The 26,196-nt window shown below is 58.5% G+C and overlaps 1 protein-coding gene across 1 annotated transcript; it reads left to right on the top strand.

Annotated features, from left to right (window-relative positions):
* Positions 1-1,234: 1,234 nt before the first annotated feature.
* Positions 1,235-25,409, top strand: SDC1 (syndecan 1). The gene is made up of 5 exons (XM_014782232.2): positions 1,235-1,537; positions 20,611-20,692; positions 21,645-22,126; positions 22,941-23,067; positions 23,253-25,409. The coding sequence occupies exons 1-5, from the start codon at positions 1,472-1,474 to the stop codon at positions 23,420-23,422; spliced, it is 927 nt and encodes a 308-aa protein (XP_014637718.1). The 5' UTR covers positions 1,235-1,471; the 3' UTR covers positions 23,423-25,409.
* The last annotated feature ends 787 nt before the right edge of the window (positions 25,410-26,196 follow it).

Raw genomic sequence — 26,196 nt, forward strand, 5'->3', positions numbered from 1 at the left:
GTGCTCTGATGGAGAAGTGTGGCTGAGACAGGGACGCAGGAGGCTGCTTAGCTCCAGGCAAACAGGCTAGGTGGATGGAGAATCCAGGGGCTCTCAGCCAACTGTCCCTGCCTGAGAGGTCAAGACGCCTCAGGAAACCTTCTTGGTTCCCAGTTCAGGCCAACCCGAGGCCGGCCTTGTCCTCTGCCTGGGGAGGATGGGTGAGGAAGACGCCATCTTTGGTCTCCAGGTCCAGGTACCAAGGTCGTTTGGCACCATCTCTCCCGCCTACCAGATTGATTGCAGGCAGGGCCCGGCCGGTTCTTCCCTTTTTCTGTCAAGGCCCGTTGCCCGACCTCACAGGCCTCCCATAGCCGTTTTGCACTGAGATGCCCGATTGGTAATGGAAACACTGAGGTCCGGGGCCTCTCAGGGAATCACAAAGGACCAGGAAGTCAAGTGGCGCTTCTCAGATCTGCAGGCCGTGGAGAAGGTCAGCCGGGAACGGAGCCGTTTATTTTGCCTTTTAGCTCAGAGGATGAAGAGGGAGGGCATTGTCTTCTACAAAAAGACGCCAAAAACTGCCCCCCCCTTTTTACAGCCCCTCCTCATTGTGTCCAGCTGTGTGAAGTAAGACCCCGAGTTTCCAGCACTTTCTGGAGTGCTGGCAGAACGTGAGCGCATGTGGGAACCTGTGCTGGGGGAAGCGGGGACGCAGGGAGCCCCATCCGCAGCCAGAGGAGAGACGAGGGAAGGATCCATCGGTTTAAGGCCCCGTCACCTCGGAGCCCCGCGGAGCTCCAAGAAAGTGTTCCCTCCCGCCGGGATCTGGGAGTGCAACGCACCTGGAGAGCGCTCCGTGTCCACGCCCAGAGGGCGCTGCAGACTGGCGCCCACAGTCGAGGACCAGTTACCGCCCCTCCCGCCCCTCTCCCGTACGGAGCCTCGATACCCTGGGCCGGGGCGGAAGGGGGTGTGCCCCGGCCCCCACCACCTGGGAGCAGCGGAGCTGAAACACCGGGAACCGCCGCCTGCGGACCAACCACAGCTCCGGAGCCGGGCGAGGCTCTGCCCCCACCGTGCGGAGGGGGCGGGGCGGGGGCAGGGCTAGGGCGCAGGGGGTGGGGCGTTTCGAGGGGCCGGGCTGGGTGGCTCAGGGGGGCGGGGTCCTAGGGGGTGGGGACTGGGGCTGGCCCAGAGACCTGGCGAGCTGGGGGTGGGGGGCCAGTTTTTGCAACGGCTAAGGGCCTGTGGGTTTATTATAAGGCGGAGCTCCGCCGGAGAGGTGCGGGTGGGAGCCGAGCCGAGCGGAGAGGAATCTAGCAGTAGAGAGCGGACTGCAGCCGGCGGACCCTGCCGCCCTCGCCTAGGACAGCCGCGCGCTGGGCATCGCCGGAAGGGTCCGCGCGCAGCGCAACCGGCTGAGCCGGCCCGGAGCCCCGCGTAGTCCGCGCAGCCCCGACCCGCGCAGCCCGCCGCCTGTCCGGGCAGCATGAGGCGCGCGGCGCTCTGGCTCTGGCTCTGCGCACTGGCGCTGCGCCTGCAGCCGGCCCTCCCGGTGAGTGCGGCCCGAGGCCGGGCTGGGAGGCGGCGGGAAGCCCGGGCTTGCAGACCCGCCGATGCCGGCGGCGGCACGTGGAGGGGGAGGGGAAACGGGGACTTCCCCTCTTCCCGCGCTAGCCCAGCTGGCCTGGAGACCGTGAGCCCCGAAATCGAGGCTCCCACCCCTATTGCCTCCGCCGTCGGTGGGCGCCGCGCGGGTTCCGCCGCTCCGGGCCGGGGGCCAGGGCGCCCCTGAGAGCGGAGCCTGCGCCGAGGCCCCGCGCTCAATTCTGAAAAACGGCTCTACATGCGTCGGAGCCCGCCAGCCTGCGGCAGCACCGGGGGTCGCCGGCTCCCACCCAGTCACCCCAGGCACCGTGGCGGCCGCGCCCCGCGCCGGTGACCCGGGAGGATGCAGTGACCGCGGCCACAACGCTCCGCCCGCAGACTCTAATTCAAACCAGACCTGCCGAGCCCGGGCGCCCGGCCCCTTCGGCGGAGGCAAGTTTGGGCGCAGCGGAGCCGGCGCGGGAGCGGGCAGGCGCGTTTGCCAAGGAGCCGGGGCCAGGGCTGCGCGGGGGACGCGGGCGGCGGGCGGAGGTGGGGTCCTCGGCCTTCCGTTGGCTGCCCTAGGGGAGCTGGGCCGAGCTGGCAGCAAGAGGTTCCGGGAAGTTGGCCCCAGAACGCTAGAGACCTGCAGGAACCCAACTTGTGGGCTGCTGAAGTTGTGCGGCCCGCGGAGGGGCGTGTGCCCGTGCTGGGCACCGCCTGGGCGGGCGGGCGCCTTCCACTCGAGTGGACCCGGGAATGGCTCTTCCCCTCCCCCGACCCGGCTTTGTGCTGGAGCCGCGAGGAGGGAAGGCGGGACCCTTGGCCCGCCCAGTGGAGCTGGGGGAAAAGAAGGACAAATGTGGAGCCCGAGGCTGGGGGGAGGCCTTTGGGTAGGACTTCAGCATCCACATTTGGCCAGGGGTGGGACCCCTCTAACGAGGGACCTGGCCGACAAGAGCATCCCGAGGGTCCCCAGAAAGTGATCTCCTGCCCCAGCCGCTGTCCCCTAGCCCGCCTTCCCCAATGGGGGCGCTTTGTTCTCGGCCCCTGTAACCCTTTCCTGGGAACCGCCCCGCAGCGCTGGCCCTGACGTGGGCTGGGACCTGGGCGGCCGCCAGGTGTCAGCGCTGGCCACCGGCTGCCCACGTCCACCCCGCCAGCCCCCATACCGGTGCTAGAGTCCCGGGGTCCTCTCCGCGGGCCGGGTCGGCCATCCCCTGGGATGCAGAGGGGAGGTGCGAAGCGAGGGGCTAGTCCCCTTCCGGAAGTGGCGGTCTCTCGCCACCACATCTGGACGGCTCCACTTCCCTAGCTCTGGCAAGGGAGGCACGTGGGCAGGGAAGGAGCGCCGGCGGTGTCTGTGTGTGGGGGGGTACCCCCGTCCTCCACTTGTAATGTGGCATTTGGACAAGTCTCTCAGCAATGCCAACCTTCTTTAAGCGGGTCCTTCTAGAATGATAGTAGGTATCAGTTATTGAGACCTTGGGGGTATTTTACAGGGTCAGCCTCAGGTGAGGTGTCTTCCAGGCTGATCTGTGAAGAGCCCTGCTTCCCAGGTGACTGTTGAGCTTGGAAGCGTTTTGAAGTCCAGGAGATGGTCCCTGAGGCCTCTTGAACTGCAGATGAGTTGGAGTGTGTGGGGGTGTGTATCTGGGGGAGCCATGGGGAAAAATGAGATTTCTGAGCTGGCTCTCCGGTGCACTCCTGGCTTTCAGGTCTGGCTCCTCCTTTGCTCTTTCAGGCGATGGCTTCTGTGGGACTCAGACTGTGCCTTGAACCATAGTTAACACTGGAGAAGGCAGTGGAGCTGCTTGGCTTACCTCCCTGGCCCACCTGGCCTTACCTGGTACTCCCCTCTCTCCAGGCCCAAGGTGGGCCGCAGCAGTATTCCACCTATTTCCAGCTAGAATCGGGAGGAGTGGTGGTGGTTGCCTTCCCCGCCGTGGGTGAGGCTGGCATTCCTGTGAGCTGGGATCCCAGAGTACCGTTAATACTGGGGAGGCAGAGGATCTGAGATTCTCTGTGGACCACGTCTCCCAGAGTTTTCTGTGTGCTGGGTAGGGGCAGATGCTGCAATATGAGGCATTTTTTCTCGCCTAGAAACTTTGACACATTATGGAGACACAGGGCCCAGGAGACAGTTGAGTCTCAAGGGGAAAGGAGAGAAGGAGAGTGGCTCATTAAAGCTGGGTGGTGGGAGGGCTTCCTGGAGTGGGTGGTTGAGCTGAGCCTGGAAGCACTAAGCTTTGGAATCAGACTCTGGCTTGGAGCTTAGGTTTTCTTTTTTCTTTTATAAAGTTTAGTTTCATTTCCCTTTCCGAGCTCTGTCCTTTCTTTCTTACAGTGTGTGTCCATGTTTGATTAAAAGTGGGGGCATAAAGTACCTTCCCAGAGTCTTCCTCTACCCTCTTCCTAAAAGAAAGAAGGCAGTGGGATTTGCCTAAATGTAAGAGGGTGTCCACAGGTTGCAGAGAGCTGGCCCTCTCCCACGGTTCTCTTTGGCCCCAGTGGGAAGCAGGTCAGAACCCCCTGGGGACCACGAGGTAGGGCATGATCCTGGGCACCTGACTTTGAATGGGTGAGGGAAGGCTGCTAGGGCAGGAGGCTGCTCAAAACCACTCCCAAGAGACGAGAACAAGTTTGTCTAAAGAGGTTTCTGTGCGTGTGTGTGTGTGTGTGTGTGTGTGTGTGTGTGTGTTTCCTGTGGTCTTTTGTTTCTGCCATGCAAGAAAAATTGCTTGTTCTGGGAATTTATTTCCTGTTTTCTTCTCTTTCTCTCTTCTCTTTCTTGAAAGGCATAAAATCCCTTTTTGCCTTAATTATGGGGGCTAGTAGAGACATTTCCCGCCGGCCTGGCGGAGTAGGGGGGGTAGGGGGGCACTAACTGCCTGGCCTGGGCTCCGAGCCTCCCAGAGGTGACGTCACTCCTGGCTTCAGCTCCAGTGGGAGGGTGGAGCCAGTTTAAGTCTCTACCTGTGGCTCATGGGGAGTCCAATAAAACCTCATTAACCCAGATTGGTGGGGAGAGGGATAAGAAGGGAGAGGAGCCTGGAAAGAATTAATGAAAAGCTTGAATTTTGGAGTATTTTATAGAGGAATGTTTTTTATTGCAGCAGAATTTTGAATTCTGAATTCTCTTGGGAATGAGGTATCCTTGGTATCCAGGTTTTTTGGTGACTTATGAATCAATATTACCCTCAAAAGTATTCTTATTTTGGGCAGGATTCTCTGAAATGTTTATTTCCCTTCTGTTATTAACAAAAGAATATGGGGGCCGGTCCCGTTGCGTTGCCGTTAAGTACACTGCTGGTGGCCCGGGTTCCATCCCTGGCGCGCACTGAGGCACCGCTTGTCAAGCCATGCTGTGGTGGTGTCCCATATAAAGTGGAGGAAGATGGGCATGGATGTTAGCCCAGGGCCAGTCTTCCTCAGCAAAAAGAGGATTGGCAAAGGATGTTAGCTCAGGGCTGATCTTCCTCACACACAAAAAAAGAGAGAATACAAAGCATGATCTCTGGATGCTGGGGTCCTCACTTTTGTCCCTGTGTTAGGTTACAGCATGTCTGCTGGCTTTATTGAGCTCCAAAGAGCACTTTGCCCCAGTACCTGGTGCCCCAGGTTGCTACATTTTGAAATCTCATTTGCTCTTTTCCCTCTTCCATCCCTGTCCAATAGCAGCCAAAAGTGGCATGTGTGTGCCTAAGGGTGGCAAGCAGCTTTTCGGTTCAGTTCTGATTTGCACTTCTCTCCAGCAGTACTAAGAAACGAATCAGATTTGTTAGAATTATTTCTAAGACAAGAGTTTTCAGTTCTGAGTTAGGGTCTCGCCTGTGAGTCGTGTTCATGATCTGTGGTATGTGGATCTCGTGCCATCACGGAGCAGCTGGGACCCCTGCAGTACCCCTGCTAGAATAACAGAGAGCCTGTCAAGGGAGGTGCTTACGAGCTCCCTCGGTAAACAGATGTGAATGACCTCTGGGAGGAAGCTCCTGAAGACCCCGAGTTCCTCCACCTGACTTGAGTTGTAAGTGACTTGCCAGTCACGGGTAGCCTGGACCTAGTGAGGCTAACTCACGATAAATCCTGATTGGCAAGGGCCCTCGTTCTTAGCTTGGGTCCCGTCTCCATCTCTTCCCCATGTTGTATTTGGATTCAGTGCACCGTCTTAGCGCACCCATAGTGCCTGGCAGGCCAGAAACAGCTTTGGATTAAGTGGAACCCCAGGATCGAGGCTCAACTCTGCCACTAATTTACCACGTCATCTCGAGTGAGTCACTGCACTTCCGAGTCTTGATGTCCTGTGTAAAGCGGGCATCATACCTGTTCTCCCTGTCCTCATTCTGTCATTTGCGTGTTCATTTCATAATGAATGCGTGAAAGTATTTGGTAATGAAAGCGCCGGAGGAAAGTTAGCTGTCGATATAATTAGGGTCACTTACATTGAGTGCTCGGTGCTTTCCCTACATTCTTATTTACTCTTTACCCCAAATCTTTACAGTGTATATCATTGTTCCCATTCTGTGGATGAAGCCTGTAGAAGTGAGCCCCTCCAAGGGACCGACGTGGCAGAACCAGGATTCCTATGTATGTGTGTGCACATGTGTATGGCATGAATAAATCGATGGACTGTCCAGTCTCCCCTATGAAGCCTGGCATATGGGGCTGGCTGAACTCTGCAAGGCCCCAGTAGGTATTTGCTGTTCCATTCAGGAGAACCATGGTGTGTGTATTTTGGACGGAGGGGGCGTTGGGCTAGGCTGAGCTGGCCTGAACAGTGGCCTGACCCACCCCACCCCGGGGGTGGTGGGAGCATACTGTTCCCATGTTGGTCCCCCAGGGCAGCAGCCAGCCTGCACTGACTTTCATCTTGGGCACTGGGGAAACATTTGTGGATTTGGAAATCCTTTTTTAAGCCTGGGAGGCGAGCACCATGGCACAGGTGGGTTTACCAGAACCCGGGACTCCTGGCTCCAGTGCTGGGTCCCACCTCCTGGCCGCTCCAACGCCAGGTCCTGCTGCAGCAGCAGCCACATGAGGAATTGGTGGTTAAATGATTTCTAGTTGCAGAACCCTGGTCGTTTTACAGGACAAACTACTTCCTGATTTCCTCCTTCTTTTCAACAACCAATTTTGGAGTTCTGGGTTGAAAGCCCCCCCATAAGGGCCTGCCTGAGTGTGTCTAGAGAGGAGGAATGGGATTAACGGAGTCTGTGGAAAGAGGGCTTTCGGCGCCAGGCTCCCACACCCTGGAACAGGTTCAGCATGGTGTCATTTCCCTCTCAGCTGTTCCAGCAGAGGTTGGGCTTTCGATGGGAGCTGCATTCTGGAACCTCCCTCCGAGTGGGCCATGAGGGCATGCATATCTCCCTCAAAGCAAGGAGGTATTTTGGGGGTGCAGGCCATGGAGGTGAGGCCACAGAGGCAAGACCCTGAGCTCGGGGTCACTTTAGCAACTGTGCAACTTCCAGCTCTAGGTGGACATGGGAAGCCCCCTCCACAGCCCCCAGGAAGGGCTGGCTTTATCTGTCCGCTTCTGCCTGTCCTCAAGAGGCTTACACTGCGTGGAGAGTTGGCACTGGAAGGTCCCCTGCCTTCCCAGGCCCTGGACAGGGGCCCCTAGTCAGCTCTTCTATGCTCGGTGCTGGGGGGCCCAGAGGAGGGAGAGGCACGGGGTGGCGTGGGAGGGTGGTCTAGCTTCCTCTGGATAGTGTTCTGCTGCCTCTCACGTGCGCAGGTTTAGGGAGCCAGGGAGGGGGCCCGCAAGTGTGTGGAGGCAAGCTTACCGGGGAGGGGAGTGCAGTGGGCAGTCTCAGGGCTTGGAACCATTAGTCAGGAGAGGGGGAGGCTGGTGGCTGGACCTGCTCCTTCACTCAGTCATCTGCCCAGTGATGTTTCCTGTTGACTTGACCTCAGAGGATTCCAGATGCGCCCCCTCCTGCCTCTGGAGCCCCTTGAGGGTCGCTCCTCCTGGCGGTTACGGCTCCGTGGGCGGCCTAATTATATGTAGAGGGTGCTCTTCCGGCCTTCAGCCCTGGGAAAAGCTCCTTGTCCAGGGACTCACCTGAGAGTTGCAGGCCCACGAGTAGCCATGTGCATGCGTGTGTGTGTACGTGTGTGTGTGTGTACACACACACACCGATGTGGGGTGGTGGGCCACAGCATGGCTTGCAGCTATGGCTTTGCCTGGGCGGTCCTGACTTGATTTCCCCATTGGGCTTTCCTGCTGGTTAGACTGCAGTCCAAGTTTTTTGGAAACCTGGTCACCACCTGTCTGCAGCTTCCTCCTCAGAAACCAGGAAGCTGTCTTCCTCGCTCCCTCCCTTTCTGGCCGTCTCTTCCTCTTTGAACTGCAGCTCTGACACTCCTCCGTCCCTGGCTTTAGAAGTCTGGCAAAGTTATTCCTACGGAGAAGGGCAGCCAGAACACCTGTCCTCCCTAGTCCCAGTGTAACCCCCGGCTGTGTGGTTGGGCAGGTCGTTGCCGCTCTGTGCCTCAGTTCCCCTGTCTGCTCAAGGGGCCTCCCTTTCCTTCTTCAGCTCTCAGCCACATGGTGGCAGAGATCTTGTCCTGGGAAGGGTGAAGGTGGCACTGGGGACTTGGCAGGGGCTCAGGGTCCCCCACCATTATTCCTCTGGGGACTCCAGGGAGCATCAGCTGCCTGGGGGGTCATCTGTGGAGGTAAAGGGCAGGGCAGGCTGCCTGGAGGAGGAGGACTATAGAGCTCAGTGTGGGAAACAGAGGTGGATGGAGGCCCCTGTGCAAGAAGGTCAGGCTGCGGTGGGGGCCTGGTGATGTTCTCTGCACACACCCAGGCATCCTGGCCACCTGCCCCAGGTCCGCTCATCGCAGGAACGGAAGCCATGTCGGGCAGGTTGGGGCAGTAGGGAAGGCAGGCGTGTATATCACTCCACTCTTCAGCTGAGTCATGGTGCCAGGCCCACGGATCCTCCCCTGAGACTCACCCAACCAGCCTTGACTGTGAGCCCACCTTGTGCTGGGCATGGGGTAGGGGAATACAGCAAGTCAGACTAGGGCTCAGGGGCCTGGCTTCTAGCCCTGGCCCTCCTCTTTACTGCTGAGTGACTTTGTGCATGGGCCTCTCTTGGCCTCAGTGAGCCCATCTGTGAAATGGGGGAGGAGGCTGAGAGGCCAAGGGGAGGTCATGCATTTGGGTGTCTGTGACCTCTGGTGGCTGTGTCACAGGACTGCTGGGCATCTGAGCAGGGCCTGCCCTGCTCCTGCTGCCCCAGGAGAGTTCTGCCTCAAGCACTGGGAGGGTCATGAGCCCTCCCTAGCTCAACCAGATCTAAAGCCCAGAGCCTGGGCGCTTGCCGTGTGACAGCTCTGTGCAGGTAGGGAGGGCTCCAGGGGCACATGGAGGAGAGGGTGGGTGGCCATTCCTAGCATCCCACAGGAAGGTCGGTCTGCGTAGACAGGCAGAGGGAGAGTGATAACTGAAGGTCGTGCAGACTGAGCAGGTTTGTCTCAGGGTCCCACCATACAGCAGTTTCAAGTCGGGACCTCAGGCCGTAAGGCAGGATGTTTTCTGGCCATGGGAAGTGTAAGGGAAGGGGGTCTCCGTGAAGGGGCAGCAGGAGCGGCAGAGGTTGCCAGTCCTGCTCTGGGACCGCTCTCGGACGCCACTGATCTCCAAAGGTGTCAAGAGAACTGTCTCACCACAATGACGTCGGCTCGATTCTAACCTCCCACTTGGGGCTACTGGCATGTCCTGTGGCCACAGTGGCCCTCGCTGGGTGCCTTCTGCCCCCTCAGCAGGCTGAGGAGACGGGATTCTGGGGCCACCTGGGGTGGGTGGGACACGGGGAGGTGGGAGGGAACTTCTGGAAGGCTGAGGTGTGCTCGTCCGCCCCTGGCACCCAGCACGTGCTGGGCACCAGGAGGACTTGAGGACTTACACCGCCCTTTCCATGCCTCCGGCTCCGAGGTGCCCACTGATGCCCAGAGCCCGACCTGGCTAGGGACTTGCCTGTGTCAGTCCCATGGCAGGAGCATAGCACTGGCTCTTCTCTCCAGTAGCTTCTCAGCATCCCTGCTGCCCAGGAAACTCCGGGGCCCTGGCGTCCCATCTCCGGGGAGTGTCCCAGGTGGATATTCGGTCAGGTTTGGGCTCGCAGGGCCCCAGGCTGCGGGGTGTTTCAGGAGCCTCCGAGACTGTCGTCGAGGCTGACGTCACTTCAGCGTCTCCCAGAGGGAACCGCTGGGGTGTGGTGTTGCTGTCCGTGGAGACTGCCTCTCCTCAGGATGGGGCCGGGGGAGGGTCTGGACAGCAAGATCTCCAGGCTGGCCAGGGCCTGCCGAGCTGTGGCCAGGCTAGGAGAATGGGCCCACTCGGGCTGAGTGACATCCTCAGGCTCTGCCCCGCCTCCCCTCCCTGCCCCTTGCAGGCACTTTTGACCTTGGGACAGGGGTCTGGGGGATGAGCACAGGGGTAGAAGTTTCCCTGGGGCAGGCTCAAGCCAGGAAGCCAGGCCCTGAGGCATCCTGGGCTCTGGGAATTGTGGGAAGAGCAGAGAGCCCCTGACCTCACCCCCTCCACTCCACCCCCTTGTGGAACAGGATCATTCTTCTAGAAGCCCATCTATGGGCTGGGCATCTGGCGAGTGCCCCGTCCCCCTTTCCTCCCAGTGTAATGGCAGCAGCCTGAGCCTGAGTGCCCGGGTCTGCCTACCTTTGAGGTGGGTTCCAGGGCCCAGTCTGGGGTCCTGAAGCCTTGGGGCTGGCCAGGCAAGGTGGGACCCAGAACTGGCTGGCTAGTCTGCCTTGGTTAGTCTCCCCTTAGGCTGGAGCAGAGAGGCATTGTGAGGAGGCTGGAAAGAGCACAGGACAGGAAGTCCAGTTTCTGTTACTTCCTCCCTCTGTAATCTCAGGCACATTCCTTCACCTACTTCTGAGCCTCAGTTTCCTCATCTGCAAAGTGGGGTTATTCATATCCTGCCTCAGAGGGCTTTTGAAAAGATCCAATGCAATAACATATGTGGCATGATTGGGAGCCCCCTCTTTGCCTGGAGCTCAGAGTAGCAAGTCTGAGGGAGCTTTGGGGCTGACTGTGCTTGGGGAGACCCCTGGAGGCCGCGGCTGGGGGAAGGGTGCAGCCTGCCCCTGCCCAGGCGTGTAGTCACTCTGTGTGAATGGCCGGCTGGTCTTACCCCAGTGTGCTGACATAATGGGGTCTGCAAACATGGCTTTTGCCTGTTCTTAGGAATAAATGAGCCTTCACTGGCAGGCCAGACTTTGCTCGCCTCTACCTGAGCCTCTGCCAGGGGCTGGCTCCTGATCCGAGGAGGTGTGGGCTGGGCTGGCAGGTGGTGGAAGGAGGCCCAGTGAACCCAGACACCAGGGCACCTATGTGGGGGCTCAGGCCAGCTGAGCAAGGTCCCCAGCTGTGGGGGAGAGTGGCCTGTGCCCAGAACTGCAGAGTGCAGGTTGCCCCAGAGAGGAAACTGGGCCAGGCCACCCTGCCCCTTGTTCCTCCTTCCTTCTGCACTTTCCCTGTGCAGCCTCCAGTGGAAGTGATGGCTGTTTTCTTCCTGGGCGTAAGAGCCAGCCCCGTGGTCTGCACTGCGAGTCTTCGCTGTGGCGAGTGGTTAGCATCGTGCCTACTGGAGCACGACTGCATGGCCTCAAACCCTCTCTAGCCCTTCAGTGCCTGTGTCCCTGGGACAACTGGCTTGTCTCCTTTGCCTCAATTTCCTCATTGACTATTGTGAAGATTACATTAATTAATTCAGATAAAGGGCTTAGACTAGTACCTGGCACTTAGGACTCCATAAATTAGCTGTGATTTTTTTACCAAGCCTAATTCAGGTATTTCTATTTTTCGGGTAATTCCCAGCCCAGATCGGATCCTTAGGTTCTTCCTTCCACCCCATGGCTGTCCCTGAGCCCTGGGCAAGGTGTTGTGGCTACTTCCCCTTGCTGGGGTAACTCTGAGCTCCTAAGACTGGGGCTGCATCCATGCCCCCTTTCAGCCATCTTGGCACCTCCTGTGTGCAGATGCTGCTCAGGCCTGGGAGCTCAGTGCTGGGCACTTGAGGCTGTGTGGACCTCCCAGCCATCAAGTGGTCCCCTGGAGGAGGACAGGCTGACAGTGAAGGGCCTGGCTACTTTGGTCCCATTTAGGCTGGGGCCCCACCAGCAATCTAGGAAGTGAGCCCAGCCTCCTCAGACCCAGCCTTCACAGAATATTCTGCCCTCCGTCACTCAGGCCAGAAAGTACCAGCTCCACTCTGCCAGGGGACCCACCCCCATGGGACCCTTTCAAGGACATTCTGCCCTTCCTCTGTCTGTCTGGGCTTCTAGTAGCTTCAGTGCCTAGTCGGTCTGAATTGTACTTCATCCCAGAGGCAGGTTCCCAGGCAAGCCCCTTATTCTCCTGTACGTGGGAGGAGAAGTCATGTACATCTGTGGCTCAAAGCTGGAGCAAAGGGAAGTTAGTCTTTCTTTCCTGGGTATAGGGTGGGCTGGTGACCACATTTTGAAACAGGTTAAAAAGTCTGCTCTTGGCGTCTTGTAGCCTCCCTTTTGTAATCCTTTCCCATCTTCCATAGCTGCTACCCATCCCCAGTGCCCCAGCTCCAGAATTAGCCCCTCCCCCATATGGAGCTGATTTTTGCTCTAGTGTGAGTGACTAGTCTCCCAGAGGTGTTTTCATTTTAAAGGGGATACTCTGCAGCTGCAGGGACACTGATAGGAGAGATTCGGGTGATAAAGTGCTCCCCACTCCCTCCATGTGCGCACAGCTGGTGCCCTGGCTGGCTGCAGGTGTCTTAAAAGCTGTAAGTTTCTGCCTCTGTGAAACTTGAGGACACTTTATTTAGCCCGAGCAGAGGGAGGATGTCTCTAGAAGCCCATATGCCAGAGGCATCAGGCCCCTAAGCCAGTGGAGTTGGGGATTAATCACCTAGAGAGCAGTTCAAGGAGCCCTCGTTGGGGGCTGAGGGGGGATCCTGCACTGAGCTTCTGGCCTTAGCTGTCTCCTCAGGACAGCCAGGGCTGGGAGGGACAAGGCTCTGGAGGCCTTGGCTGCCCCATCTGTCCCCCTCTGTGGGTTGCCAGTTGCCATCCCCAGAGTCACCTTGATTTGGGACATCTCTAACACCCTGACTGGGCCATAACCCCCCTTGGGAAGCTGAGAGCGATGACACGGAGTCACTGTGATTGGTGCCCCTCCCCCCACTTGCCTCCCCCTGCTGAGTACCAGGTTTGTGGTGTGTCACCCCTCAGCTGGGCAGCCTGCTGTGGCCGCTGCCTCTGGCTGCCCCTCGAGGGCAGGCCTCAAGTCCCCAGGCACAGACTTGGAACAAGGAGCCCCCTTGCCACCACTCGGCCAGGCCCGTTATACAGATGGGCAGCCTGCGGCAGTCTTTTCCAAGATCACCTAGTAAGTTGGGGACAGAGCCCAGGCTGCAACCTGGTTTTCCCAGTAGCCGCTCTGGTCACTTTCTCCCAGCCACCCCTTGTCTGGCTCCCAGGGCAGCACCAGGCGAGGCTGGGCGGCCTTGCTTACCGCCCCGTGGATTCCTGCCCTGCCCCGCCGGGCTTCTGGCAGGTGGGGAAAGCAGAGGAACTGGTCTTCCAGCCCCGCGGCCGCACTCCCAGCTCTCAGCTGGGCCTGTTCTGAGACAAGTCCCAGCAGGCGGGCTGCGAGGCGAGGCGGGTGCCAGCTCTGTGGAGGGTGGGTCTGGGGGTGCTGGGGGCAGCTCTAACCTGGCTTGGGAATGATTGGGGCTGGCACTGGCTACCAGGATTCTCCCTCCTCCTTCAGTACACCCTGGCTCTTGGGGTATTCCAAGGGGAAGCTTGGCGCAGGGGAAGGGCTCTGCCACCTTGACCTCAGGTTTCCTAGCTGTAAAGCCCTGTCATTTAGGGCCATGGGAAAGGCTACTACACAGGGGTCTCCAAAGCCAAGTGCGATCTGCTTTGGAATCCTCCAGAGTGGTGAGGTCTGACTCCTGGTGGCAGTGTGGGGCAGCTGAATGGAGGGCTGTGTGTGTACGTGGGGTAGGGGTGCGTGCCCAGGAGGTCCCCTGATAGCGCTCCTCCCAGCGGAAGTGCTGACGGCAGTGGGGCCTTGTTAGGGGCCTCAAAGATGCACGTTCAGGATGGAGGAGGAAAAAGCCCCCCCTTCACTTACCTGCCCGTTTCCGGGCCCCTCCCGCCCTGAGCCATCCCATCACCCTCTCTGCAGGTCCCAGCTTGACTTGGTCGGTGGAGACACTGAGCAGATAAATCACTGTGCCTGTCAGGCCGGAAATGCTGATGATGCCCGGAGGCACCGGTGGGGCCCCTCCCTCCCGGGAGTGTCTGCAGTGAGGGAGAGATTTCAAGGTCTTGAGGCCAAAGCTAGGAGATCTGCCTCCTCAGAGGCCTAAGCAAACCTCCCTGGCAGCTCCCAAGTTAGGAAGGCAGCCTTCGGAGAGGAAATGATTTATCTGCCACCACCGCGACATCCTAGGCCCTGGTCCTGCTCCTCCCACCCACCCTGGCATGGCTGTCTGTGGCCAACCCATCACCCCCACACCACCGTGCCTCACTGATAAGGAATTGGTGCCACTGCTCCCAGGTCCCAGTCTGGCCTGTCAGAGGCCTAAGGGAGTTTAGGGTTTTCTAGCCAAGCCCCTTCTGTTGTCCAGGTGGGAACAGGTCCAGAGAGGCAGACAGCTACCCAGGTCACCCTGCTAGGGAGCAGTAGAACTGGACCTCACCCTGGGGCAGCCATCCTGATCAGGGCTCTTTCTCCCCTGACATCTCTGGTTCTGGTCCTTTCCCTGAGATCCTTGATCCAAGATGCTTTAAGTTTGACCCACCTGGCCCCTCGGGTCCGTGCTTAGGCCATGTGAGCCAGGGCTAAAGGCAGATGACCCCCCGACACACACACAAGGGAAGGCAGAGTCATAAACCCCGCTGCTGCAGGGCACCCGGGCATTAGGTAGGCCGCAGGAGTGGAGCTGCAACATTCTCTTCCCCTGCCGCCCCCTGGGCTGGCAGGTATCCCTGGAAGATGGCACAGAGGCTCTACAGTCTCTGCTGCCCTCCCCGGCCTCTGGGCCTCACCAGCGGGATCCACCCGGGCCTCTTAGCATCAGCAGCTCTCTCCTGCTCACTTCTGTCGGTTTCAGGCAGGTCACTGCATCAGGCCAGCTGATGGACGGGAAGACCGCTGCCTGGAGCGCCCAGGAGGTCCTGCTCAGCCCGGGCAGGCAGGACGGAGGCTCAGCCTGGTTTCAGTGAAACACGACTCTTGCTTTTCTTTGCTTCCCGCTTCTTGCGATGCTGGCAGTCGAGGAATCGGGTGCCTCTGGAAGTTCAGGGGTTACCCCAGCTCCACGGTGAGGCCTGTTCCGCAGACCGGGCAGGCACTGTGGTGTACTGTCGGCAGAGAGGGGACACATCAGAAGTGTAGAGAGAATGTTCCAGAGCCTTCTCGTATCACTTTGGCCCTAGAGTTTGTTTGTGGGGCTCTGTTGCTGTTTGGTGCCTCTTCTTTGAATACTGGACTCAACACTTGAGTGGGGGTCTCCACTCTCCAGCCCTCCCCCAGTCTCCAGCCCCCAGGCCACTCCTGCGGAGGCCTTTTCCTGTCCAGACTATTGTTCTTCAAGTGCAGTCTGCGGACCACCTACAGGAGCTGGGAGATTGTTCGATATGCAGGGTTCTGGGCCTTTGCCTCAAATCCCCTGAATCAGCCTTGGGGATGGAGCTCAGAAGACTTGATCTCTGTCAGGCTCCTGGGATTCTTAGGGACCCCCAAGAAGAGAGCCCGTGGCCTGGACATGGGGGGTGGTTTGGATGTCACCTTCGACCAGTTTGGCATCTTGATACTCAGGGTGGGGGGCCAAGGCTGGAGTTCTGTAGCTCAGACACCTCCACCTCCAAGAGTTGTGAAGACTGGGGGCGGGGGAATCAGCCTGTGGCCCTTAGATCCACAGATCTGACCAAGGAACTGAGGGGGGTAAACATTTCTAAAAAACCATGACTCTCTTTTAAGCCTCTAGAGGACACCTGCTGTCCCGTGGTTTCTCAATGGGTGTTTGTCCTGGCGTGACTGTGGGGAACACCTGCCATTTGACCCCATACCCTGGGGTCCTGCAACAAAATGGAGGCCCCTCCTCATCAGCCCCAGAGCCAGCACCAAGGCTGGCTGTTTGGGAAAGGCTGTGACCCAGCCTTTGATAATCCTTGGCTTCCTGCGTGACCAGTGGGGTTGTGGAGTCTGTGACTCGGCCTCAGCTGAGCTGCTGGGGCTTCTGTGACCAACTGGGGAGGTTACGACCAACGGATACCTTGATGCTGCAAAGGCTGCCCCACCACTGACGCCCTCAGTGCTGCTGAAGTTAGTGACTCGGGGCTGAGCATGGTCTTTTCCTCTCCAGGGTCTGCATGGGGGCCTCAAGGCTCGACCCTAGTGTCCCCTGTAGTGTGACCCTCTGTGGCCCAGCCTCTGCAGCTCTTCCTTCCAGAAGCCTCCTGGAGTGGGCCACCTGGCTGTGTGCCCTGGGACCTCACCAGGGCCAGGACAGACCATTTCTTACCCTCTTTTCTCCTCAAAGCCCCTGAATGATAGTCCCCCAAGTTTTGAAGTTGAGGACCCTATTAAATATCAAAGGCTGTGACCTCCTTACACAGTATTGTACTTTTTGCGTGTGTTGGTTGAAAAGCAACACGATCCTTTGAACTCAGTAATGCTTTTTAAAGGATCTGTGTTTTATCCATTACTCAAGTCAAGCAGCAGTGACACGTGTTAGTGATTCGGGGTGTGGGGGCTTGGAACCTGGTCTTCAGACCTGGTGGTTGTGGGTTGATGGGGTGGGAGGGTACAGGTGGGCAACCTCTCTGGTCAGCCCGGGGTTAGAAGCCCCTGGGTCCACCATCCTCACTTGAACCTCTCTGAGATGCCCACTTGGTATCCTGACTTCTGACCCTGCCAAGGAGCTTTCAGGCCCAAGATGTCTTGGAGGAATGCTCAGCACAGCCCCAGGCCTGCTCGGCTGGCCAGGGCAAGGGCTCTGCTTGGATGGAGGTTGCCAAGGAGGGTGGCCCTCCTTACGGGCAGTGTGGAGTGAGAGCTGGCAGGACTTGGCTTGAGGCTGCCTTCTTGAAACTTCTCTGCCAGCCCTCTGCCCACAGACTCCAGCCCTACTCTTGGGAGTGGCTGGCACCAGCATGATGAAGACTTCGGCCCCTGGGAGCCCTGACCCTGTGCTTGTCCAGTGTCATCCCCTCTCCACCTCTGAGTGTGGGCCAGCACCTTGGTCCCTTTGGCCCCTGGTGCAGGGGTCAGGAATTCTTACTTGATGATGCTCTCGTCCTTGGGCTCCCGGAGCCTGCAGCCATGTTGAGGGGCTTTAGGCAAGTTTCCCTTAAAACAGAAGGGCCAGCCAGGGAAGGTGGTCCTTCGGGGCTGGGGAGGGAGAGATGGCAGGTGAGGAGTGCAAGCACTGCCTGGAAGTCTGCAGACACCGCCACTGCCCGGTGGCCTTAGGAAGCCCCTCACCCTGTCCATGGCTGGGTTCCTCATCTGGGGGAGATACTGTCTCAGCCCTGCCTTGTCAAATCAAAGGGTAACGGGTGAGAAGGGGTGGAAAGTGTTTCTAAAGTCTCCCCCTTCACTCCCTCTTTCCTGCCGTGCCAGAGTCCTGACTCAGGTCCCCTCTCTCCATCCTTCCCACGCAGCCCCCGCTGTGACCAGGAGACCAGTGTGGTGGAGATGGAGATGGGCTGACTCTTCCTCATCCCTGTTCCCCAGCCCCCACCAGAGCCAAACCTGGCTTGGGCCTTTCAGGCCGGTGGGCTTCCAGGGCTCTGAGCTGCGGTTGGGGAAGGAGCAAATTGGCCCTTGCTTTGAGCAAACTGACTGTGAAAGTTTAGACCTGACTAACTGCAAGTGTTTTGATTTGTTGTATGAAAAGCTGATTTTTCTAGGTCTTGCAGAGGTTAAGGGCCCCCACTAAAGGTGTGGGCTGGCTTGTCTTAGCCTTCCCAGGCAGCTTGAGGTGGTGGTGTCCCCAAGCAGCCCTGAGCCATGGCTAAGCCCTCTTGGGAGGACCCAGGTCCGGAGGCAATGCTGAGGAAAGTCCCGTGTGAGGCCTTGGAGGCAGCTGGCCACAGGCCTTGAGCACAGCAGGCCTGCTAATTGAAACTGGAATTCTCACCAAAAACCCCAGAGTCAGTGGGTGCCTGGTGATCCAAGTTCACTCAGCAGTTTCTGCCAGTTTCCTCCCCAGGGAGCTGAGGCTGTCACAGAAGGTTCACGCTGGAGGAGATTCAGGAGGTCACTACAGCCCCTCCCCTCAGTGGAGACCCAGCCCTGAGTGGGGAGAGGCTGCCCTGAGGCCCTTGAGCTGGTTTCAGTGGGGAAAGCATTTGCTTAAGAGCTTGTTGTATAAACAAGATCACAGAAGGATAAGCTGACCAGTGTCGAGGGAACAAATTGTTTTTAGGGACTGGGCAGATCCAAAGTCTGATCTAGTTGTGAGAGAGGCCCTGCTCTTGGGAAACTGCTAACCTGCTGTATAGGTGAGAGGCTGAGCCTCCCTGGGTCTTGGGCGGTGCCTCCAAGGTTGACAGGGTCCCCAGTGCACTGAGTTCTCTGCAGGCCTCAGCTACCTGGTCAGTGAAACAGGACTGGACCCCGATGACTGGATTCTGCCAGCCGAGGCTGGTCTGGCTGAAGCCCTGACCCCTGCTCCAGGATGAGCTTTCTCTCCAAGGGAGGGAGTTGATGCACCGGGAAAGATGCTCGTCCCCTAGGGCCTCTTTGGGAGTGGTGAGGACAGGATGGGCGGAGGCGTTGGGTGAGGGTGAAGCAGGGTCTCTGTGTGGGTGGGTTCGGGGTCCCCGGGATACTTGTCCTCCACCAAGCCTGCTGCCCTGTCAGGAGCATTCTGCCGTGGGCCTGGGACGAGAGTATGTTGGGGTGCGGGTACCCACTCTACTCCTGCCTGGTGGGTGGTAGTCTTTGTAACTAAAGGGGACTGGCTTGGGGAGGTGAGGGACAGCTTCGGAGCTCTATGGAGTCAGGCCAGGGACTTGAAACAGCACCTGGGACAGTGTAGACAGGATGTGGCTTGGGTGCGGGTGGAGGTCAGGGACTGTGACTGCTCGTTGTAGATGGGCCAGGACAGCTCAGAAAGGCCCTTTTGGGGCCAAAACCCTTTTCCTGGGGGGTGAGGGAAGTCCAGTTTGGGTTTTGTACTTTCAAAGGAAGCTCAGTGGTATTTCTGGCCTCACGGTTTCTACACGTGTCTGAAGCTTCTCTCTGAGCTGGACCCCTGGATTTGGAGCCCCCACCTGGTCCAGCTCTGCCCCAGGAGCCAAAGGTCTTGTATGTCCCTCCCTCCTCTGCTCCACTCATGAGTGAGGCCCTGTGGCCTGTGGCCAGGACCTGGCGAGGCCTCTGGGGCTGAGGAGGCCCCATTCCCTGGAGCCCAGCCTCGGGCGGGGTCTGCCTTCTGAGGAGTCTGCACAGAGCCTCCCATGAACTGGCTCCCTCCTGCCCCCTCTTCTCCTGAAACCCTACACACCTCTATCCCTCTTCTTCCCAGACGAGTCCCAGAATCCTCTTCCCCATGCTAAGCGGCTCTCACTCCCCAAGTTCGAGCAGCTGCCGCTGTAGGTGGGGTGCTCACTGCGTGGCAGGCGCTGTTAGGTTCTTTATGGGCATAACCTCATTGAGTTTTTGCAACAATCCTGGAATGTAGATGTTATTATTGCCCCATTTTACAGATGGGGAGACTGAGGCCCTGAGAGGTTTATTGATGTCCCCAGGGCCATTCAACTAGTAAGTGGCAGAGGTCAGGAGGTCTCTAAAGCCCTTGTGCTCTGAACTATGCTGTTCTGCTTCTTTGTTCATTCTTTGTTCTGGCCCCTAACATTGGGGCCCTCTCGAGATGGACTGGGACGTGGGGCTGTTAGGGTTAGTCTCCTTGCTGGACAGGACACTCGCAGCTACCCTTCCTGCCACCTGGCTGCTGGGTCCTCCCTTCCTCACCTGCTGTCCTGGAGCCAGTGTAGGGGTCAGGGGTGGTTCCCCTGCCCCGGGGTTTCTGCTCAGGCTTGCTCAGCTGTGTGCGGTGTGTCCCACTTCCTCCTGTCCCTACTCCCCGGTTCTGCTGGCACAGCCCTGCCTCGGGAATATGTTTGCACTGTGGCACTCGCAGCCTCTCGGAGCTGGGCCAGGCAGGCAGCATTCCTGGGATGGCTGCTTGCAAACAGGACCTGTTCCTAGCCTACAGCCCATTTGTTGATGCCTCCTTAGTGCAGAGCCCCTTCTAGATCAGCCTCATCCACCCCTAGCCTGATGGGTGTCCCCTTCTTCCTTCCCCAAGTGGGCCTGGACCCAGTCCTTCCTGTGGATGAGAAAACAGGCCAGGTGTGGGAAGGAGCATCATGGCCAGGCCCGGGGCTGTCCTGTGTGGGCAGACCTGCCTCAGCACAGACAACTCACCCCTACCTGTCACTGACCCCTCCACATGGGGCCCTTTCTGTCCACACTCTGGTACCCAGCATGCCTGGAGGCTGCCTGTCTGGAGCCAGGTCATTGTGGGATTGTTCCTGGGGGCTCTTGAAAGCCCCTCAGTGGGGCAGGGTTGGCAATCTTGGATCCCGAAGCTCCCCGGCCAGTGGCCCTCAAGACCTAATTCTCAATGTAGGGTAGACTGATGGGGTCCCATGGGGGCCACAGCATGTGTTCCCAGGCTTCTGTCTTCTGTCTTCTCTGTTCTCCTGAGAGCTCTGGGGCACCCTCACTCATCTGAGCTTCTTGGGGTGAGGGCACCTCCCCCTCCTGTGTGTTTCTACACCCCAAGCACCTAGCACTGGGCTGTGTCATCACAGCATTAGTGGGTGTGGAGACCGAAGGGCTGCCCAGAGCTGAGGGTTCTGGAGCCACATACGAGGGCTTCCTTCCTGTGCTGAGTGTGTGTGTGGGGAGTTGACTCAGCTGTCTAGGATGGGGACCCTGGAATAGCAGGGCCCCACCCAAGCCTCCACTCATACCCTTTTCTGATCCTTTTTCAGCAAATTGTGGCCACAAATGTGCCCCCTGAAGATCAAGATGGCTCTGGGGATGACTCTGACAACTTCTCTGGCTCTGGCGCAGGTGAGCTGGCAACAGGCCATGGGCTGGGGCCGGCAGTCAGGCAGCTCCCCCGCTGGGCCTGAAGGGCAATGCTGGGGAAGAGAATGGGGTCCGCTCTGCAAGGAGAAAACGTGTATGTGTGGGGGAGTGGGTGTTGTGGGTCCCAGGAGGCCCCAAGGGCCGCCTGCTGCAGACAGACTTGGGCTCATATTCTCCTCTTTAACTCCCTGGGCAACCTTTGGAAGTGGGGTTGACTTCTCCAAGCCTCTATTTCCTCATCTGTAAAATGGGAATAATATCTTGACTTCATCAGGCTGTTGGGAGCTGTAAGGCAGCACAGAGCCTGGTGGGGTGTAGATCTGTGATAAATGTTCCTTTGTCTCCCCTATGTCCCCTTTCCCCGGGGAGTGGAATCCCTGAGCTGGAGTTGGTCAGGGAGGCCTCCCAGAGGAGGTGCTCTTGAGCTGGACCTTAGAAGAGGGCCGAGGCCATCGTGGGGAAAGTGGCCTAGGCTGGGGCCTGGGAGCTGGGAGGTAGGACACAGGCCTCTGTTCTTGGGAACCTAGGCTTTTCTGGGGGGAGGGCAGATGGAGCAGAGAGGGGGCCAGAGAGGTGTGTGTACTGGGTATAAGGCCACTGAGGACGCCCCCGCCTAGGGAGGGGGCTTCAGAAGTCACGGGAAGGGTTCCTTCCCAGATAAACTTGGTGTCTCATGGCTCCAGAGACCAGGCTGTCCCCAGGTACGTGCAGCAGAAAAGGGCAGCTCTCCTGGTCCATTTTCCAAAGTCGAGTTTAGCCTCAGCTAGTTCTACCCCGGGGGACACAGCTTCTCGCGAAAGGAAGGGTTTGCTCTGCGGGCCTGGGAGTCAGAGCTGCAGGTCCTCACCCTGGCCTTCCTCACAGCGTGAGCTTGGCTGGTCTGGATGTTCTGGGGCCTCTCCCACCCCAGCAGCCTCTGCTTCTGGCCCTGTAGGTGCTCTGCAAGATATCGCCTTGTCAAAGCAGACCCACTCCACCCGGAAGGATGTGGGGCTCCTGACAGCCATGCCCACGGCTCCAGAGCCCGCCAGCACGGATACCACTGCCGCCTCCACCTCCATTATGCCGCCCGCAGAGGGGCCCGAGGAGGGAGAGGCAGTGCTCCTGGCAAAGGTGGAGCCTGGCTTTACTGCCCAGGAGGAGACCACCCATCCACCCAGTGAGACCACCCTGCACCCAACCAGCCACCGGGCATCAAGAGCAACAGCAAGAACTGCCACGGCCCAGGGACCTGCCACCTCCCGTCCCCACAGGGCCACGCAGCCTGACCACCATGGGACCTCAGCTCCTGCAGGACCCGACCAGCTCGACCCTCACAGCCCCATACTGGAGGACGGAGGTCCTTCTGCCACTGAAAGGGCTGCTAAGGATGGAGCCTCCACGCAGCTCCCAGCAGGAGAGGGCTCTGGGGAGCAGGTGAGTGTCTGCCCACTGCAGTCCCCCGCATGTCCTGGGCCGTTGGGGCGCCAGTGGGCAGGGCGGCTCCTAGTGCCTGGCAGAGCATAGTGCATCAGGGTGGGGGCACTGGCCTGGTCGTCTGGCACACCCAACCCCCTGTGACCCTGTCAAGACAGGGTCACGAGGTCTCACCTTCCCCCTGCCTCTGGGACCCAGCCCAGGGCAGGACAGACTAAATATGAGACCAGAGCAAGAGTCCTTCAAGATCACTGAAGGGCCAGCCCCGGTGGCCTAGTGGATAAGTTTGGCGCACTCGGCTTCAGTGGCCCAGGTTCAGTTCCCAGGGGCAGACCTATACCACTCGTCTGTCAATGGCCATGGTGTGGCAGCGGCTCACATACAAAAAGAGGAAGATTGGCAGTAGATGTTAGCTCAGGGTGAATCTTCCTCAGCAAAAAAAAAAAAAGAAAAAGAAAAAGAAAAATCACCAAAAAGAAGGCTTGCCAAACTGAGACTTAAGCAAGGCTCCTGCTGCAAGTGTAAAAGTTCTACCAGGTCTTATTTTTTATCTTATAGTGTCATTTTAGTCTATTTATTTTCATATAAAAACATATGATTTATATCACTTGATGGGCTATCTCTGCCACAGTGCAGCCAGGGTCCAGTGTGATGTGGTGAGAGGGGCCTGGCTCTGGGGTCCAGCAGGTCCGGGCTTGGGTGTGTCTGAGCTGGTGGCAGTGGTGACAGGGATGGCTCCTGGTTTGGAAATGGAACTGGATGCTGCTGCCAGCAGTGGCCCGCCCAGCCTCATCCTGGCTCTGCCCTCCCGTAGGACTTCACCTTTGATGTGTCTGAGGAGAGCACGGCCCGGGATGCTGACCAGCGGAATCAGCCCCCAGTGGATCACAAGGCCACTGGGACCTCGCAGGGCCTCCTGGACAGGAAGGAAGTGCTGGGAGGTGAGTTTTCTCTCAGGTGGGTGGGGAGGGGGGCGACTGCTGCTCTGCGGGTGGGGCGCTGTCTTTAGCCCTGGTGTGGGGCTGACCACAGCCAAGGCCACCTCTGGGGCTGCCAACTGTGGGAGGGACTGCTGCTCAGCCCCAGGAGCAGCCGAGCTGAGCTGGCCTCTGTCTGCCCGTTTTAGGGGTCATTGCCGGAGGCCTCGTGGGGCTCATCTTCGCCGTGTGCCTGGTGGGTTTCATGCTGTACCGGATGAAGAAGAAGGACGAGGGCAGCTACTCCTTGGAGGAGCCGAAACAAGCCAACGGCGGGGCCTACCAGAAGCCCACCAAGCAAGAGGAGTTCTATGCCTGATAGGGGAGCAGTTCTCCCCTCCCCCTGCCACTCAGCTAGGCCCCCACTTGCCTCTTCGTTGAAGAACTGCAGGCCCTGCCTCCCCTGCCACCATGCAACATCCCCAGCACTCCCTGCGCCCCTGGCCGGCTCCCTGCCCGTGGAGTTCTGGGGCACGCTGGGGCTCTCCTCTGCTTCTCTGACTTCTGCCTGGAGACTTGGGCGCAAGGGCTTTCTCGCGTATGAGCTTTCCACCACAGCCAGCACCTCGCATCTCACCATTCTGACTCAGTTTCTCCAAACTGGAGCAGCCCCTCCCCAGGCCCAGCTCTGGAGAGAAAGGGGACCCCGCTGCTTTGGACCTGGATGGCCCACTGGGGCTGGGAGATGCTGGGACTGAGGGCTGAGGGCTGACACCTCTGTAGCACTTACTGGGAGAAACCAGCAGTCTTGGGGGCGTCCACCGCTGAGTGGCAGGGAGAGGAGTTCAGGGCTCCATCGGAATTCACTTTGTTTTGTGGGGAGGTCTAGTTTAGATATCAACTTGTTTTTGCACATGTTTCCTCTATAGTTTCTTTGTTCATAGCCCAGTAGACTTTGTTACTTCTGAGGTAAGTTAAGGAGGTTGGTTTGGTTATCCCCAATCCTGCTTCCCTCATCTCTAGTCAGGAGACAGCATCAGGGTTAAGAAGACTTTCTTTTTTTTTTTTTTCTTAACTTGGAGAACCAAATCCGGAAGCCAACATAGAGGCTTAGTTTGTGTGTTGTCTCTGAGTTTGACGCTCACGTGTGCAACAGGGTATGGGATGTCTGTGGGGTGGCCCCGTTGGTGGGCTGGCCAATCCCGGCTGCCACGGGCAGTCACCTCTTGGAGCGGTCATTCCCGTGTCCATGAACTCGGGGCCCCGGCCATGGCCCGGGCTGCTGCAATGTTGAGGAGCCCATGTGAGAACTGAGTCCTGGCGCCTCAGGCTGGGGGTCGAGGGGAGGGGACTCTGGGGTAGGAGAGGTGGCAGGGCCCAGAGAATCTCCTGCAGATCGAGCCCTGCCTTTGGGCTCGCGCCGTCTCTGGGCTGGTGGACTCTTTCTCCTGGAAGGTGACGAGAGGGGTTTTGGGCACACCTGGCACTGAGCTGCTCCACGAAGGACCAGGTTCACCTGTGATTAGCTCCTGTGGCCCTGCCCTGGGCCCGAATCAGGAATGTTCCAAAGAGTGATAGTCTTTTGCTTTTGGCAAAACTCTACTTAATCCAATGGGTTTTTCCCTGTACAGTAGATTTTCCAAATGTAATAAACTTTAATATAAAGTAGTCACGTGCACTCCACTGCCTTTGCTTCTCTCTTTGCTGGTCGTTTGGACGTGACCAGCCTTTTCTCGAAACACCGGTGATATTGGGAAACTTGGCTAAAAGCTCTGTGCCTTCATCTTTCCCGTGGGGAGGGATTCTGGGGCCAGAGTCCTGGTTTGTTTTTTGTCGTCGTTGCTAAAATTCTTCTGGAGGTCGGTAGGTTCAGCCAAGGTTATATAAAGCCTGATGTCAGTTTCCACGTTGCCAAGCTTGCAGCCCCGTCTCCTAAGCGGCCTAAAGAAGCTGTGAGGGCCCCGGCACAGCTTGACCTGAGGGCCCTGCCCACAGAGGCCTGGAGCCCAGGCCTGCCTCGCAGACCCCTGGACAGTCCTCCTCTCGCACCTTTGCTAGCCCAGAGGCCCCACCCGGGATTCCTGGGAACTCCTGCGCTTGCTTATTTAATTTGACAACGTTCCGGCTGCTCTGTGGGCCGTCTGAGAGGGTGGCTGTCTGTGACGCAGAGAGACGCACCGCCAAACGAGGGGAACCTGTGCCCTGTGTTCGACTCTGGGACTTTCTCCCGGAGTGTATGACTGGACACGACTCGCGGGTGGGGAAGGGGTCCGTGACCGTGCCCGTGTCTGCTGGTCCGTGGGAGGGAACCGACCCTGTGGCTGGGCCCATTCTTGTAACTGTAATAAATGGTACTTGTCATTTCAGGCTGTGGTGGTGGTTGAGTCTCTTCTTGGCCTGGCGATGTCCTTTTCTGTCACCTCCTTGTGGGGAGCCTGGCTCTGGGCTGTGCTGTGGCTTGGTGAAGAACAGCCTGGTTAGCACTGGTCCCTCGGCTGTAAGGGAAGGCTGTGCCCCCTCTGCCCTCCTCCTGCAGCCAATGTCAGGCCTTCAGCATCTCACCTCCTCCCAGGTGGGCCTTTCTCCTGCCCAGGCCCTCCTTCTCGCTCATTCCCTTCCTCAAGGACACGAGGCCCCCTACTATTGTCTCTAAGTTTGCTAGCTATTCTGTTTGCTCATTGTCATGCAACTCCTGAAAACTCACTGGCAAATCGTCTCAAGGGCCAAAGGTCTAAAGTCTATACGTTGGGGAAGAGCCAAAGTGAAACTTTTTGGGGGTTAAGTGCAGTGCTTTGCAGGAGTCCCCGTGTCCTAAGAGCATCTAGCTGCCCTCTTACTCAGGCTGCTTGTCCAGTCTGCTGACTCCCACCCAGCCCCTCAGCTGCCCCTTCGTGGCGGGTCTCCCCGCCTGGGGCCCTTGGCACCTGAGCCCCTCTCTGGCCCTAGGTGCAGGCCAGCCCCTGACGCCAGACCCAGGTGTGTCCCTCCTGGGCCCTGCACCTGCTGGTGGGGCAGGGACTGCAGGATCTGGTGGCTTTGCCGAGTGAATTCTACTCTCCCAGACACGTGCTCGAAGGGTCTGGAGGCTGAGACAATCTTCAGATCATTCATTCGTTCAACAAACTGAAAATACCGAGTGCCTGTTTTCTGCCA

Source organism: Ceratotherium simum, chromosome 11 (assembly GCF_057802395.1).
Source record: "Ceratotherium simum simum isolate JZ-2026a chromosome 11, ASM5780239v1, whole genome shotgun sequence".
Classification (NCBI taxonomy): Eukaryota; Metazoa; Chordata; class Mammalia; order Perissodactyla; family Rhinocerotidae; genus Ceratotherium; species Ceratotherium simum.

What these genes read in the sequence shown, in the direction of transcription:
- SDC1 (XM_014782232.2), top strand. Translation starts at nt 1,472, where the DNA reads ATGAGGCGCGCGGCGCTCTGGCTCTGGCTCTGCGCACTGGCGCTGCGC. An exon ending in GCCTGCAGCCGGCCCTCCCG is followed by an intron (nt 1,538 to 20,610) that starts GTGAGTGCGGCC and finishes ATCCTTTTTCAG; the next exon opens with CAAATTGTGGCCACAAATGT. An exon ending in GAGAGGGCTCTGGGGAGCAG is followed by an intron (nt 22,127 to 22,940) that starts GTGAGTGTCTGC and finishes GCCCTCCCGTAG; the next exon opens with GACTTCACCTTTGATGTGTC.